The 18,260-nt window shown below is 42.4% G+C and overlaps 1 protein-coding gene across 6 annotated transcripts in view; it reads left to right on the forward strand.

Annotated features, from left to right (window-relative positions):
• The window catches only part of prkcz (protein kinase C, zeta), a 197,049-nt gene that overhangs the window by 91,637 nt on the left and 87,152 nt on the right, over positions 1–18,260 (forward strand). Inside the window, exon 1 of one of the 6 annotated variants that reach the window (XM_030422236.1) lies at positions 4,711–5,126. The exons of 3 other annotated variants lie outside the window; for them this stretch is intronic. In XM_030422236.1, coding sequence (XP_030278096.1) covers positions 5,090–5,126 — 37 coding nt within the window. In that variant the 5' untranslated portion in view covers positions 4,711–5,089. Of the gene's footprint in view, positions 1–4,710; positions 5,127–8,165; positions 8,356–9,838; positions 9,882–18,260 lie in introns of those variants that run through there. 2 more of the 6 variants (XM_030422234.1, XM_030422235.1) reach the window with 2 other exon arrangements.

Raw genomic sequence — 18,260 nt, forward strand, 5'->3', positions numbered from 1 at the left:
CAGAAATAATTTAGGAACCTATTATAGACAACATATCGAGAAAACAAATGCATTGTGCATTGGCTGTCCATGGCTACTCTGAAAACATATTTGGTATAGATAATAGTAGTAACTGACTATGTCTGCATACATTTTGGCCTGCTGTAACAAATGATCTTGCATTGAACTGAATGAAATTGGATGTCTCATACTGAAGTAGGCATCATGATCCAAAGAATCAGATCAAAAAGGTTAAGAAACCTTGAGAGAGATTGAGTGTCTCATACCGTTTGATTGTTGTAGTGATACAATTACTACATCTAATCATTTTAATCAATAGTCAAATATTTTAGAACTGATGCAGAACATGTAAACACTATTAAGAAAGTTAAATACAAGCTGCAATGGTGTCTTAGACTTGATCATGATGCAAAGTTGTAACGAGTTGGCTTGTAGCTGAAAGTACTGTGAGTGCCAATAATCACACAGAGGGGAAAATATTTTCTCTTCACTTCATCAGTCAATTCCTCCAAGTGGAGAACCTCTTTACATTCAGTCATGTTGTGTTTTGTAATCCTCTCCACTGCTTTCAGCCACAGTGTTGATTCAGAGTGAATGTGTGGCTGTAGTACACAGCCTGCTCCTGGCAGTGCTGATAAGGCAAAAATGTCTTGAAGGTTACTTTGATAAAGCTATGGGTCCAACCTAGTGAATAGCCTTCCACCCTCACTGTGGAATGCAGAAAATGTTTGCACAACCTCCTAAGTGTTGCAACACTGCCACACAAGGAAACACATGAAAGTGTCCAAGTCTGTGTTTGGCTGGGAGAGTTTGGGTCAGCCCACCCCAAAATAATGTTAAGAAACCTTTTCATAGTGGAATGTTTTGGGGTTTTCTCGTCCCGTCATGTTTAGCTAAGAGCTTAGCATCTTCTGGTTTTACTTTTTGCTGACCACCCCTGGATGTTCTACACTGATTGAATGTAAATGATTACATTTACTCAAGCACTGTGCTATAGGACATTTTGAGGTACTTACCCTAACCCTAACCCTACTTTATACTACGATTTGGAGGGAAGTGTCTTACTTTTTACTTTACGACCTTTATTTGATGAGTTTTGTTACTAGCAACTTGGCAGATTGCTGCACAATAGCAGATGCTGCATCAGAGCCAAGATGGACTTTAGAATTAATATTATCTGCACCAAGAAGAAGGATTTTGATAATGAGAAAAATTACTGTGTAAAAGATACATATGTAATGGAGGCAGGGTATTTTACAACTCAACAATAAAGTTTAATGTTCAAAATTACATTGAAACACTGAAGCACTGAAACTGGAAACTAAATTATACTAATAATAAATGACATAAGCCTCTTTTTCTGCATTATGTTCTCTAAAAAACAAGTTGTATGTCAGCACATATTGGACAGCATATGCACCAACAGTGATATATCTGTGATAGGCCTAAGTTGGCCAGCTAATATCTCAGTGAGGCTCTAATCTAAAAGTATATTGAGTGCTTTCACAATAGCACCATAGACAATAGTATTTATTTTTTATAAACATAACAAACTTAATGCAGACCTTGTAGATTTGTGTTTCTTAAGAATTTTGAACAAGATACATATTGAGTGGAACATTTTCATATTTAAAAACTACACTTGTTGCTCTCTGGTGGACAGTTTATGTAACTGAGACCCTGTTTTGAGGTGACCTCAAACCCAGATTGACAAATACACCGATATAATATATCTGCAGTGAGATAGTATTGGCTCAGCTGATTTATTTGGAATATTGTCAAGATTCAGCAATGCAGACTTCTGTCGCAGTTATCTGTCTGGTACTGTGCAGGGACAGACATGCAGGGACAGAGATATATTGTATAAGTAGCCAGTAGCAGAACATGTAAAGGTTGTTACTAAGGGTGTCACGATTTAGATTTTAAATCGAAATCGACCGAAATTAAGTCACAATCTCAAACTTCGAATTAAAAAATGGCATCGTCGATGCTGCCACGCCCCCACATCAAGTCCCGTCGGCTTGCCAAGCGGAAAAAAACACACGTGTTGAAGTGCTGCGAGTCAACCTCCTCTAACTTGGCTACTAGCTAAGCCATTAGCTATTAGCTACAGCCAGTCAGACAGCATGGTGTTACACCGTTCCTGTTCGGCTCCCGGACCGTGGTCGGGAAACACAGGGGAGATGATTTCCTCCAGGGCCGACGTTTGTGTTTATTTTCGGGGTGATTGAACCCTTCGGAGCCCTGGAGGTGACATGGATAGTTTTTTTTTTATCTCGCTAGTGCGACTTACTATCTCGCACGCGCCAGTTACTATCTCGCGCGCGCAACTTACTATCTCGCACGCGGCAGTTACTATCACGCACGTGCGACTTGCTGTATCTCGCACGCGCGAGATAGTAACTTGCACGTGCAAGATAATAACTCGCACTCGCGAGATAGTAAGTAAGATGCAGTGGCACTCTGGCTCAAATGATTGAATGAAGTGAACGTTGTGGTGTTAACTCAACAATGATGGGACGCTGGAATCATGAACAAGTGCCATTTACTTCAACAACTTATACTGTAACATTGTTCTAAGTAGCAGCGTCGTATCGTACATTGTCGCCATGTTGTTGCACTCTGACTTCTCTACGTGCAGCGTGTTAACTATGACCTGTCTTATATAACAGCGCCCACTTGTTTTTTTTTTTTAACAACTTTATTTATAAAGCACTTTTCATACATGAGTATGTAGCACAAAGTGCTTTACACAGGAAACATAAAACAATAATAAAGAAAGCCCCTCCCTCCCACCCTCCGTACTATATACATGCACACATACGTACACACACATACACACACACACACACACACACACACACACACACTCTTACTACAGGAAATAAGGAGACATGGCAAGGCACTGAGGATTGAGGAAACGCCACCTGTCTGACCTGTCTTATATAACAGCGCCCACTTGTGGTATAAAGAGCAATAGTATATCTGTTTTATATAATAACAGAAGACAACAAACGTGTTTAGTGTACTGTGAAAGCCGAGAGAATGTGGACTGTGTGAGAATGTCGTGGAAAATTGAAGGTATTTTAGTAAATGTAGGTTTTCTGTCACAACTTTCACATGAATATGATACTATATGCACCTGCATCCATTGTTAATCGGTTGTCCTGACTGCCAGTTGTGACTGCTGCAACTTTATTTCCTAAATTAATTATAACCAAACTACTATTACCTTTACAACTCCTCCATCATGGCTAGCATAATAGCCATTAAAATAGCTATTAAAACACCTGGACACTCATCGTGGATCATCAAAATACCTGATACATGTACCTCTTACCGTTACACAATAAGAATAAGACACTTTATTAACTTTAATTAATTAATTAATCAATTAAAATTCTGAGATGGTCTCGATCCATGATAATAAGCCTGCATTTAACGGACTGCACTGTTAAATTACGTCAAAATGCGCTTGAATTAATATCTCGCACGTGCGAGATACTAAGTCGCGCGCGCAAGATACAGTAAGTCGCGCGCGCGAGATACAGTAAGACGCGCGTGCGAGATAGTAACTGGCGCGTGCGAGATACTAAGTCGCACTCACGAGATATTAAAAAAAAACCGTCCATGTCACCTCCAGGGCTCCGTAGAACCCCTCTCACGTGTTAAGCTGGTCGGGAAATAATACCAGGGAGCTTTGCTGTATCTGGAGGAGCCGTCGCCATTATTCACAGCCAAACTGCAGACTATACTGTACACTTTACTGCTGTCGCTACTACTGCTACTGCTTTCGCTTCTCCTTCCTCTTCCATTCGTTCACTGTTCGCAGGCACGCTCCCTCACTCTCGCTCGCTCACTCACAACTTACGCACTCACACCTCACGCACCGCCCTATTCCTGAAAGGGGCTACGCCACTCTTACAAGAATCGCAACTGCAGATGCAGGAGACCCATCGACAGAACTTGAACCCGCTCCTCTTTCACTGAAGGTGTGGAAGTATTTTAAATTTCCAGTGAGTTATGTTGACGAAAAAGCCACAGTTTGCAAGCTCTGCAGAAACTACATGGCAGGTTATTTTGTTTAAGTTTCCAGGAGACTGAAGATATAAGTTATTGTTACATTATGTTGTTAATAAATGTTTTGAATTTGACAATGTAGTGTGGTACATTGCAAACAAAGGTCAGATATTATATATCATAAAAGTCTAGTCTAAAAATGGCATAGAAAACTGTGCTTTAAAAAAAATAAATGTAAAAATCGAGAATCGAATCAAACCGTGAGCTTAGAATCGAAAATGTAATCGAATCAAGGATTTGGAGAATCGTGACACCCCTAGTTGTTACAGGTTGTAACATTAGTAGAACAGCACAGTTCCTCTCAGTTTGGTGGATGTGGTACAGTACTGTACAACAGAAATTGATACTCTTTTGTTGTTAGTCTCTAGCTCTGGTTTATATAGGACAGCATAACTTAACTTTCACAGACTGTGTGTACTATGTGTACAAAGAGCTCTCAGTATTCCCATGAAAAGACTGCTATAAATGCATCCAGAGACAGGTCTCTAGGAAAGTGTAGCTGTCATCCAGGATGTGCTCCAAAAGGCACAGCACAGCAACTGAAAATAGCCTTCGAGGTTTAAATTTAGGTTAAACTTTGTTGGCTGCTCAGGATGATGCTGCTGTTCAGAGCTGTTTCTGCCATCTTGTGGGCAAATGGTACAATTGCAACGCGGAGCGGACAGCAGGCTCCTGTGAAAAGCCTCGATCATGTGTTACGATCCCCGCTCAGTGAGGAATATTTTATGCACTGGAGGAATTTGTGCATTTTTATAGCTCATCTGATGAATACCACTTGAGGTGTGTGTAGTTTGACAGGAAGATGAAGAGGAGCAACCAAGGGGGGGAATGAAGGAAATTAGGAAGGGAGGGGAGGGAAGAGAGAGCGACACAGAGACACAAATGAAGCTGTTCGGCGAGACGAGGAGGAGGAAGGCAGGATGAGGAGAGGAGTAGTGGAGGAGGTGCAGGAGACCACCATGAGATTCAGGGTGTGACGGCAAGGGAGCAGTAACGTTCAGCTGGAGGGATGCTGCTCACGCTGCTTTTCTACCTTCGAGTCAAAGGTAGGGGATCTGGGTTCAGCGTGGATGGTTCTGTCTGTGGAATTTGGACAATGTCAGGCCACCTAAGATAGACTGTAAACCAGACAGCAGGGCACACTAAAAAGGTTGCATGAATCAAGTTGAGGTGAGCTGGTTTACCCCTGATATAACGTCATTAGTATCCATTTGGTGAAGGAAATGTGTTACTTGAATGAAAAGTGTTTCTTCTTTTTTAAACACTAATCATCAAAGATACATCGAAACTGTGTCTTGCTGCATGCATCCTATAGTTTAAATCTAAACAGAGCATGAACTAGATTCATTTTCCACAGTATATTTCCACAGTTATAGATCGTCACATCAGTGGCTGCATCTCAATTGCCCTACAATCCCCCGTTTTTCCCTGCTGGCAGTATATGGTGCTCTCCTCTGTCAGCTGAATGCTGTCAGTCCTTACAGCTTTTGCCTCCTGGTTCTTCTCAGTTTTATTGGAGCTGCTGATCTAAGTACCTAATTTACAGCCCTCTGTCCGTCTGTCTCCTTTGGGAAGAGACTTGTAATATTGTTAGAGTATGTGACTTCAGATGACCATTTCCATTGCAGTCATGCAAATTAGTTATTTTGATTATTTAATAGGGGCATTCTGTTGTTTTTGGAGAATAAGTAAAAAATGTGATTGCTGATTTCTAAACTGGAAAAGCAAAGAGGATGCACTGGAAGCTTTGTCATATTTCCCCTAAACTCTCCACATTCACTATGTTTTTATTATGTAAAAGAGTGGTAAAGCCATGGTTACAATCCCTTATATTCGATGTTAAAACATTTTTTTAAAGTTTTTAATGACGTTTGACATTTTTAAGACATAAATAACATTATCAGATGTTCAGTGGTCTGATTGAATTCTCAACAGCCTGTTTCCAGAGTTCATTGTCGTAGCAAAAATATGAGTTTGTGGAATATTTTTTTGAGGCTGGAGAAAAGTCTGGCATACAAGATAATGTGTTGCTTTCATGGCTTCAATGGAAGCACAGGTTCATAAATAACTGCAACTGTTGCATCGATGCTCCAGCCTATGATGAAAACACACTGATGGGACCAACTTTCCAAAATCAATGTGGAGATTTTATTTAGTGTTTGTTTAGAGCATATGAGTAGAAATGAGAATTGCTGTTTCTGCCTGGGGCAAATCCAGCAGCAACAGGCTGTTAAACCAAAATGCACAGTAAAATAGGTCATGATGGATCAGTGACCCTCACACAGACCTGTCAGTACCGCCAACAGATGGAGTAAAAGTGGTTCTGCTGACTGCTGGAATCCTAAACTCTCAAAATCACAGGACTGTTTTGTAGAACTTTAGTTAGGCTTTCCATTTGGTAACCTCTTGTTATTCAGCAGTCAAATGATGAAGGTTCTCAGTCATCCAGGTCGTAATTTTAAGTGCTGTACCGTAGGCAACTGGACTTGTTTCAGTTTCTTGAAGATGTTTCACCTCTCATCCAAGAGACTTCTTGAGTTCTAACTTACTGGAGGGGAGGTACAGGCTTTTAAACTCTGTGTGGGAGTGTCTTTACAGAGTCGTTAAGAATTTGTGTGACCTCTGAGTCTACCCAGCCTGCCTTCGTGTGGGTTGCTTGGGCTAGGTGAGCCCAGGTGTGAATGATTGTTAAGCTGTCTGGGGAGGAAACTCAGTACTGCATTGTAGGTGGGTGATTATTCAAATGATCAAGAATCCCTGACCAGTATTCTCACAAACTCTCTGTATATTTTAGATAACTGCCCAAGTATGGAAAGTGTAATGCTTTGTCCTGAGTGTCTTTGGTGTATGAACTTCAGTGTCTTATCTTTCGGGAGTCACCATGCTCAAAGTCGTGTTCTTTAAACTTCTTGCATTCCTTTAAAAACACATTAATCGGAAGCTTTTTACAGCACCATGAAAAATTCCAAGCCCACAGAACAATTTTCTGCTCCTATAAGTATTTAAAGAGTGTAGGCTGGAACATAAGAGAAAGCACTACTCAAAAGCTATCCGCAACAAACCCTTCACAGAGCCAGAAAGTCAGCGACCATGTTACATCATCACAGAGGTTCACACATTAATCTTAGGACAATGTGATTAACCCGGTTTAAATCTGCACCCTGCAGGAACACTAACATGTCTTGCTATTTCAAGTGTTGTTCTTGATGCAGGGTTTCCTAAACATATACAAGGGAGTTGTTCATATAGTAAGATGTTGTACAATGTTGTCTTTGAGCATAGAGCCACGTTATAATGCTCATGTAAATATATAGTATACTTTCATCCACGATCCTAATAAACAAATGAAGTAGGGTGCAGTCCTCAAACTTGATGAGATGATCTACTTTGTGAGGACTTGTATCACATCAGTATGCCACTATAAGAGAGGGGGCATACCCGTGGGGATTAAAGCAGCATTTGTAAGATAGGGCCTGAATCTTAGTTAAATCATTAAAAAATTATCAACCTAGTGTGAAGAAACAACAGTGTTGATGTTATGTCAAAGATGTCGACGTAAAGTGTTGCAGACATATCTACTGAAGTTGGCATGCCAGCCAGCTAGCCCCAGCCCACCGTCTGTTCTAAAACCCAGTAGTTTTAGCTGGGAGATGTGCATGACTCCCTAAATCCAGAACAAATTTCACTAATCCCAACGTTTAAATTGGGTATCTTTTGTAGTGTAATTAATGAAAAGTCAAACTAACAAAGTTAGCCATGCCAGTATTGAGCATCTCTTATCACAGAGGACTAATTGTGTCTAAAAATGCCTCAGGGCTGTTTCATTGATCCTTCTCAGCTTCTCTGGAAGTGGAAGCCTGATGAGAATAATGTTATAACCTTTACTGTATATAATCGCCCTTAACAATTTGCAGCAGGAACAGAGTGTCCAGGAAGGAACTTGGCACTTGTGAAGCCTTGTGCTCACTTTTTCTTTTTTCTTTTCGCTCTCTCTCTTTTTGTGTTCTTGTTTGGTATTATTGGGAGGGCGCAGGCGTTGTTGGTAGCAACTTGAATGCTGCTACTTTCCTGCGAGTGAGAGGAACAATGTCTGGAAATGAGTCAAGCTCTCATAAATGTCCTGTCTTGGAGAGACTTGGTTGAGTACCACCCTATTCGCCTGCGACAGAACTCCCTGTATCAGCTACAGATTAGCACCAGCAGGCTGTCTACTCCTCTTTATACATTCCATGGACACAATGGCAGGACTGCGCACGTTGCCCTTTGCATCCGGAGGTGTAGTATTGTCTTTTCATTCATTTTAGTATTGGTTTGACTTGTCTGCTTTGTTCTTTCACTCTGCATCTTTATTACTCTCAAATTGGAACCTTGGCAGAAAAATGGGGCAATGCAACACTCATAGTTCTCCAGAGGGGGATGTTGTAATAGGTCAGCTCTTTGAAGGTCTGCTAGTCAAGTGCAAGTGGAGTGTTGCAAGCAAATGTCAGAGGCAGCTGTGTCTCTGGTTGGCATCGCCTTCGGGCTGTGAGGATGATCCTAGCAAGTTGTAAACACGGAGTGATCCACCCTTCCGATCCAGAAATTGTCTTTTTTGATCGGATGCAGTGAGCAATAACATTTGCTATAACCAGAGGGGATTCAGTATGGTGTCATTGTCTGTGTTAGAACTGATAATCACATTATTATGGGTAAAACATTAGAGGATAGCCTAGACGAGGCTTTGAAATCCCTTGGGTGTATTTATCTGTGGCTGTGTTTGACATTGGCAGATTTTTGGGTCAGTATTGTGACAATATTTACGATGTCATGAGGAGTCACAGTGCGACAGCAGAAATTGACTCAGAGGAGAAATTACTGATCATCATGAAATCACTTCTTGATTCACTTGTGCTCATATTTCAAACTGTTCTCCTCAGATGTAACATTTCCTGCACTCTCCTGCATGCCTTTGGCTCTATAAACATCTATCACTTCCCTACAGCAACTGAGAATTTGATGTGGTGCGTGTATTTACAAATCACATACACACTAACCTAATCTAAAGATGTGCTCCCGGTAAACCCGAGACGAGTGAGTAAAGTCATGCTGTTGTTGTAAATTATTTTTTTCCTATCATCATCCAAAATGTATACTCTACTCTACGTTCTCCTTTTGCCCATATGTTCTGATAGAAATCCATAGTTTAAACATCTGGTCTACTCCAACAGCAGCATGATGCTCTACCCAGTGATGAACAGTTCTAGTCCAAAAGAATAGAAAAACATTACATTTGCCTTACAAATGTATTCCAGGGGCTGCTGTGGCTCAGGAGGTAGAGCTTGGAAGTTTGACTGGGCAAGATACTGGACAGGTTGGCACTTTGAATGGCAACCTCTGAGATTGTGATTGAATGCGTGTGAATATTTTGTAAAGCACTTTGAGTAGTCTGTAGACTAAGTTTACCATTTATTTTACATCTAGACCAGTAAGACCCTACAGGACCATGCCAAGCCCAATATAACCTGGACCTGACCAGACTCAGGTTACAGGTTAAATCTCAGTTACTAGTTACAAAATGGACTTATGAAGACACAACTCTTTGGCTTGAGCCTTTAATATATGTTTGTTTTGGATATTTGCATAATGTAAGCATGTTTGTCCACACCCATGTTCATAAGAGTATTTAAATCTTAGTTAACTATGGATGCATGCAATTAATCACGATTAAATATCTTAATTGAATCCAGAGATGGATCTTTCAACATATGCCTTTCTCAGTGGATGTTTTTCGGAAATGAACACCTGCCAAGCACCTAATGCAGGTATGTTTCTGGCTCTTGACCACAGAACCAAAAATGTAATGGCCTGACACTCTGCTTCTGACCTCTGCTGTGTGTCTGTGTCAGGCTCCACATGCATAGCATGTGAACAAGGTGCATTCATGTGCATTTTGTAAACTCATATTGTGCACTTTGTAAACTTTGTAAATCTACATTGTACAAATATTTCTCTCAGATTTTCTTTTATGTCCAAGCAAAATTTATATTGTAACTGAAATTATCTTATTTGAATCAATATTAATGGAAATCAAATGGAACTGGGTACTTACCGTAAATTAGAATGGAATCAATCCAGGATGTCAGTGGCAATACAGAGATTGATAACCATAATGTAGAGACTTAAAAGGTGAAAGAGTTTCACAGGTTTGCCCTGCTTTTAGCTGCAATGGAATGGTTTTCAGTGGCCATGCTCTTGTGTAAAATATAGTCGTCATCAGAATGTGGTTTAAATAATAATAATAATACATTTTATTTATACAGCGCTTTTACAGCTCTCAAAGACGCTTTACATAAAACCAAATACAGAGGAAAAATACATAAGTGCTCAGTGCAAAGAGGAAGAAATAAATAAATGAAAAGTACATAGAAGGACAAACAAACAATGTGCAAATAACTATGTGTGTTTGTGATTACGAAAACTGATGGGGGGCCACAGAGAAAGACAGCTATTGTTGCAGGTTAAAAGCAGATTTAAAAAGGTGGGTCTTGAGTAATGTTTTGAAGGTGGATGGGTTAGAACAGTCACGGATGTGTTTGGGGAGGGCGTTCCAGAGGGAGGGGGCGGCTATGGAGAAGGCTCTGTCGCCCCAGGTGCGACTTTGTAAACAAAGTTTTACACTATATATTACATTTATTCAGCTGATGACCCATAATAAATGCATTTAACTGTGCAGATACAACCCAGAAATCGCAAGAATAGTGCATCCAAACTCTTTCCAAAAGTCTGTCAAACTTCATCCTACATACTGAACTGCTGTTATTGCTACATTTAGAACACTAAGTAAAAATCTCCTTTTCATTGTATTTATGGTATCTTCTGTTCTGATGTTAGTGGGGAGCTTATTTCACCTCATAGTGAGGGAGAAGCAAGATTGCTGGCAGTAGCATAATGTAGTGGTTGGGCTTGGGGTGAAAGGTTTGTCCTGGATTTAGGCTGAGCCTGAGCCATTTGCACCATGGAGGAGCCAGAGATAGCCAGGAGCGGGTTGTCATGGCTATGCTGGCCGCAGAGAATAGCTGGTAAACTGGAAATACACTAGCATGATTACAAATGAAATGTTCACCATTTGAACCCAGAGACAGATGAATGTAGCTTGTGTAGCATCCAAATGCAGAGTTAAGAGGGAAACATTTAGTCATGTATTTAAACTTCTCCTGTATAAGCTCTCATCTTTTCATCAGCACTTGGATTAAAGACACTAAGCTAAGTGCTGCAATTTACCACTTTGTACAAACATCTGTTTACAATTGATTATTTAATCACATGCACTGTATTTAGCATCTGACGTGGGCACTGAAGAGTGCACCATGATGTGTAGGATCACCTTCCTTCCCCCGAGCTTCCCCACTCACCCACTAGTAAGGACGCTGGGTAACTATGGAAACACGAAGCAGTGATTCTCCAAGGCAGTTTCCTTTAGAGACTTCGAGTTAACAGGATTAGAGGGAATTCACAGACGAGACCCCAAAGAGCAAGGTCTCTTTGTGTCTCCCATCTGCTCGCTTCACTCTGATCTCTACTGCCCTGACTCAGAGAGACAAAGATGCTAGAATCACCAAAACATTCATCACAATTAGTGCTGTCAGTTAAACGTGTTATTAACAGCGTTAACACAAACCCATTTTAACAGAGTCAGTTTTTTTATCTCAAGATTAACGTTCTTTTTGGCCTAGCAAACTGTGTAGTTTTTTTCACACTCTGTTGCAACAACTAGTAACATTAGAAAATCTACAACACCACACCGGATCTAGCTAGACCGGAAGCAAAATAACAGGCACGCTGTTTGGGCTTGCGAGCCGGCCAAAGAATAGTAGGCGCATTAGGTTTTGAGTAGATGGCGATTCTGAATGGAAAGTTTACTTTTAAACAGTTGCCAAATGGTTCCATTGACAAGACCAAAGTGATCTGTGTCTTTTGTCGCTGCAAACTGAGCTATCATTGTAGCACGTCCAATCTGAAATACCACTTCATGACAAAGCACACAGCTGATGTGAATTCTCTGCCCCCTTGTCATAGCCAGGAGACGATGGATGACTTCAGACAGAAGACCTTGGCTACCACAACTAAGAACAAACTTACTGCAGCCATAGCTAAATGGGTGGCTACTGCATGTAGGCCTGTTAACGTGGAGGACGAGGGTCTAGCTGATATCATAATGTCAATGTTCTTGATATCATATATATATATATATATATATATATATATATATATATATATATATATATATATATATATATATGTGTGTGTGTGTGTATATATATATATACACATGTATATATATATATATATATATATATATATATATATATATATATATATATATATGTATATATATATATATATATATATATATATATATATATATATATATATGATGTCAATAACATTAAAATGAGAAAAGGGACATTTAGAATAGATACAAATGTGGGATTAATGCGATTATTTGTGATTAAATATTTTAATAGTTTGACAGCACTAATCACAATGCAAAAAGGGCAGAATGCAAAGCAGTTGAGTGCACATTCAAGACACCAGAGGCCTCTAAGGCAATGCTTTTTGTAGTGGTACCTTTTCATCCTCAGGCAGTACCTCATGTGCCTGGTGTTCACTACTGTGAAATTCCCTCTCTGTGATAAACTAGTTGCACACAGTGATGAGCACAACTTTGACATTGGTTGGGACAAGATCAGTCAAGCAAAGTCAACATGTAATAATGTAAGAATTGCAAATTGTAGATGATAGTCAAGCATTGGAGGTCGATTAAAGAAGAGCAGATTCTCAACTTAAACACTGACGACTGTGTGAGGTTGTATGTTCAAACCATCTGCAACACGAGTTTATCCCATGCCATGAAATTTAAACACAGCTCTGTACCCATTGCTCAAGAGATAAACATCTGGTATGCATGTGTTGTACCTGATTCTGCACAATAATACAGTCATTGTTCAGAAAAAGAAAAGCAGGGATTTGTTGTTAAGATTCACTTTTATTTGCAGACAATGACATCCTGACATCCTCACTGCTAACTATTAATAGCTGGTATATGGTGGGCTGTGGCTACCATAGCAACAGAGGCAAAAAAGTGAGTGAGTGGAGGAGGACATCAGAGCCGCACCCGTCTCTGGAGCAACCAACCAGACTGGAAGACTAGTACAGACGTGGGGAGGCACTGGGAGTGCAGCTAGTGAATATTTAGTTGGATCAGGATAATGCCTGATGTGTTTCAGCCAGCCAGCTCATTTAAATTTGCTGATAATATATTCATTTGTATGGCAGCATATAGTTCATGAACATAAACAACACTGCTCCATTCTTTTCAAGGGCCACTCTATTGATTTTATACATGAAGTTTACTTGTGGTACTGTACTATTCAGACTGTGAAAATAAGGAGGAGGAAGCACTTTGTAAAGTCTTGATAACCCTGATGATCTGATGATGTCATCAGTTATCTCAGCTTGGGCTTGGAGACTTTACTCTTCCATTGAAAATGTTTAAAAGAATAAAATACGTTAACTCCAGTTGATTATCTCTCTTTTTTTTGCATTTTAATTCTACCTCATTCTCCACCTTACTTTATTGTTCTCTCACAAACTACTTGGATCCGCTCAATTTGCTTTGCTGTCCACTTTCCATCTCTGGTCTATTTATTGCACTCACACTGGCTCGATGCATCCACCATCATTTGCTGCACTTGTCTGCTCCCTCTCTCCAGTGTGTGTTTCTTCACAGAGGTTTACCCATCGGAGATTGTCCACCAACTACTCGATCATAGATGGCATCCTTCTCTCACATGGTGTAGCCTTTTCTGGCTACTGTGAGTTGTCTCAGCGGGTACAAATGCACACAGTGTCTTGATTTAAGCTTTTTATTTGGCTTAAATCCTTTCACCACAATCATACAGTGCGGGCCCGAACGCGGCTTGTGCGTCTCATTCTGGTCCTTCACTGATAGCCTCCGCGTCTGTTCGCCAGAGCGTCTCCCCCGGCATTTCCCTCTCCGCGGCCCAGTGTGCTACTGCATTTAAAAGGAGTGAGTGATTAGTAACTGGGTGCCTGCTTTGTCAATCACTCACCTGGCTCTGCTCTTCTGAGCGCTCTACACCTCTCTCTCTCTGCAGCCGGGCCCCGACCATGCTCACCTCCACACATGGATTTAAAAAAAAAAACATAGAAAAAGAAAAAAAGTCATACTAAAATGAGCAGTGTTGGGAAAGATCACTTTCTACACGAACTAGTTCAGATAGATGGATAGATAGATAGATAGAATTACTTTAATGATCCCAGACTGGGAAATTATTTTGTTACAGCAGTAGTGGGTCCGCAAATAAAACACTACGTACATAACATAAATAGAATCCAATATATACATAGTGTATATATACAGTGCACAGTGTGCTATAAACAATAAACAATAATAATATATACAACAAAACAAAATATGCAAAACATACTATAACAATAATAATATATACAACAAAACAGTAGAGAGACCAGAGTTCTCTGTCAGGCAGAGGTGAGAGAGTTATTGTATAAAGTGATGGATTGTGGCAGGAAAGATTTCCTGTATCTATTGCTACGACAGCGAAGCTGAAGCAGTCTTCCAGAGAAGGTGCTCCGCTGTCTGACCAGTGTGAGTTGGAGAGGGTGGAGAGGATTATCCATGATGAATAACAGTTTTTTCAGTGTCCTCCTCTCCACCACAGCCTCCAGAGTGTCCTGTTTGCAGCCAATCACAGAGCCAGCCTTCCTGATCAGTTTGTTGAGTCTGTTGGTGTTGCTGGCTCCAATGCTGCTTCCCCAACAAAACACAGCAAAGAAAAGTACACTGGCCACCACAGACTGATAAAAGATCTCCAACATCTTGCTGCACACGTTGAAGGATCTCAGCTTCCTCAGGAAGTAAAGTCTGCTCATCCCCTTCTTGTAAACAGCTTCAGTGTTAGATCTCCAGTCCAGTCTGTGGTTGATGGTAACACCCAGGTACTTGTAATCCTCCACCGCCTCCACATTCTTTCCCAGAATGCACAGAGGTTGGAAAGCCGTCTTCCTCTTCTTCCTGAAATCTATCACCATCTCTCTGGTCTTGCTGATGTTCAGCCGCAGGTGATTCTGTCCAGTCCACTCCACAAAGTTGTCTACCAGTGCCCTGTACTCCTCCTCCTGTCCCTCACTTATAGAGCCAACAACAGCCGAGTCGTCAGAAAACTTCTGCAGGTGACACGACCCGGTGTTGTACTGAAAGTCAGTGGTGTATAAGGTGAACAGGAAAGGAGACAGTACATTCCCTGTGGAGCTCCTGTATCACTAACCACCGCATCAGACAGAACACTGCCCATACGGACAAACTGTGGCCTGCCTGTCAGGTAGTCAGTAATCCAGGAGATCATTGTGTTGTCTACACCCATCACCCGCAGCTTCTCCCCCAGTAGCAGTGGCTGAGTGGTGTTAAAAGCACTAGAGAAATCAAAGAATGTGATTCTCACAGTGCCTCCTCCACCATCCAGGTGCGAATGGGCTCGTTGCAGCAGGTAGATGACAGCGTCATCAACTCCCAAGTGGGGCTGGTAAGCAAATTGCAGAGGGTCTAGCAGGGCTCTCACCTGTGGCCTCAGGTTGGCCAAAACGAGTCTCTCCAGCACCTTCATGACATAAGATGTGAGGGCCACTGGTCGATAGTCATTGAGGTCTGATGGTGTCGACTTCTTTGGAACAGGAACCAGGCAGGAAGTCTTCCAAAGCACCGGTAGTCTCTCCTGACCAAGGCTCAGGTTGTAGAGGTGTTGTAGGACAGGAGACAGCTGGCTGGCACATGTCTTCAGGATCCTGGGGCTGATACCGTCAGGGCCTGCAGCCTTCTGCTGGTGGAGTCTCTCCAGCTGTCTCCTAACCTGGCCTGCAGTCACAGTCATGCGGGGGAGGCTGCTGGTGTCTTCAGTGGAGCACGAGGAGGTGGAGGAGGAGTAGGTAGAGGAGGAGGAGGTGGAGGAGGAAGAGGTGGAGGAGGAGGAGGAGGAGAAGAAGGAGAGGTGCTGCACAAGAGAGCTCACATCAGAGGAGTGAGGGAGGAGGGGAGGAAGCATTTGGGGCAGTGGGGGTGTGTGGGGGTCTGGAGGTGTCATGGAGACGACAGAAGGCTGTGAGCTGAACCTATTGAAGAATCTGTTCAGCTCGTTTGCCCTCTCCAGGCTGCCCGATGACTGTCTACCGCTCACCTTACACCCAGTGATCTGCTTCATACCAGTCCACACATCCCTCACATTATTCTGCTGGAGTTTGGCCTCCAGCTTCCTCCTGTAGGTGTCTTTACAGGCCCTCAGCATATCCCTGAGTTCATGCTGCACTCTCCTCAGTTCTTCCCTGTCTCCAGACCTGAACGCCCTCTTCTTCTTGTTAAGAAGGGCTTTCAGGTCATTGGTGATCCACGGCTTATTATTAGGGAAGAGGCGTACAGTCCGGGTTGGCATGGTGGTGTGTTCACAGAACCTGATGTATTCTGTGATGCAGTCGGTCATGCTGTCGAGATCCTCTCCATGTGGCTCAACAAGTGCATCCCAGTCTGTCGACTCAAAGCAGTCCTGTAGTGCGTCAGCAGCCTCCTGAGGCCACCTCCTCACGCTCCTAGTGTGGACAGGCTGCCGCTGAACAAGGGGGATATACTTAAGGCAGGAACACACTGGCCCAACCGTTGGACGTCTGAAGCGTTTGGAGAGACTCGGACGAGGTCGGGAACACATATGTTTGGTGTGTTCAGCTGCGTCGGCAGCTTTCGGAGCTGCACTGACGTTGTCGGATCCGACTGAGCATGCGAAGTCTGAGGAGGTGGGCCGTCGGACATCTGAGCCATTGGATTCTCTGATTGGTTGTGTGCCAGCTGAATGGCCGTTCTGATTGGCGGTGTGCTAGTGAATCAGCGTGGTGTGTGGGAGGGGCGGAATACTGTGTGCGCTTTGTTTTTCTATGCACTCCGTTCCGTCATTCCCCATTTTCATGTTTTGCAGTACTGGCACCAGACTAGTTGTTATGTCCGTTCAGGACGAATTAATTTGTGTTCGTTTGATAATGCCTTGCTGCATGTTTAGTATGCAGCTGTTTTTATCGGAAATAGTTAAGTTTCGTTTTGATCGAAAGTAAAGAGAGTTGCGTGCACAAGCCTCTTGTTTACAACTCACAACACAAGCGCCACCCGCTTATTGCATCTTGCGCAAGCGCAGAACGTACACGCTACTGTGGAGCTGGCAGCACGTCGAAGTGGTGTGTTCAACGCCGCTTTTCTGCCGAACGGGTCAGACAAGAGGCAACGGAGTGGTCGGAGAGTGGTCGGATAAGGCAGTTGGACGTCTGGGCGGTGTGTGGGGGCCTTTAGGGGTCAGCAGGACCAGGTTGTGGTCAGATCTTCCAAGAGGGGGGAGGGCTGTGGGACTGTATGCATCCTTAGCATTTGCATACAACAGATCCAGTGTGTTACAGTCTCTGGTGGGGCAGACAACATACTGGTGAAATGTTGGAAGGGTTTTGTCCAGTGAGACGTGATTAAAATCCCCAGTGATGACAATAAATGCGTTAGGATGCTGCGTCTGTATCTGACGTGGGACGCGGACGTGGGACGCGGACGTGAATTCCCGGGGTAAATAATAAGGCCTCATCCCCACAATCAACAGTTCAATGTCCGGGGTACAGAGACGTTTCTTCACATGAACATGTCCGGGATTACACCACCTCTCACTCACATACAGTGCAATCCCTCCTCCTTTTTTCGCAGCTCCTTCAGGACCTCAGGCCTGGCTCCGGGTAGCAGTGCAGGTTCACACAGCGCAATCAGCTGGTCGTGTGTGTAAACAATGCGCTCAATGATGCGCTCCTGACCCTCCGTTGCTAGGGTTAGCAAAAACATCACAAAAAGTGCAGTAAAAGTTCAAAAAAGAAAAAAATGAAAGGTGTTCGTCCTCTCCCAGTCTCCGGAGAAGAACCGTCAAAAGTTCAGCGAAAACCAGAACACAAACACAACACAAATACAACAAAAACTACGAAAAAACTTAAAAACCCACGGGAGCTGCTGTTACAGGCTGCCACCTAGTACGGCGCCATAGCAACCAATCATTCAAAGTTCAGTTCACAAATTTTAAAATGAACTAGTTCAGTTC

This window comes from Sparus aurata, chromosome 7 (assembly GCF_900880675.1).
Source record: "Sparus aurata chromosome 7, fSpaAur1.1, whole genome shotgun sequence".
Lineage (NCBI taxonomy): Eukaryota > Metazoa > Chordata > Actinopteri > Spariformes > Sparidae > Sparus > Sparus aurata.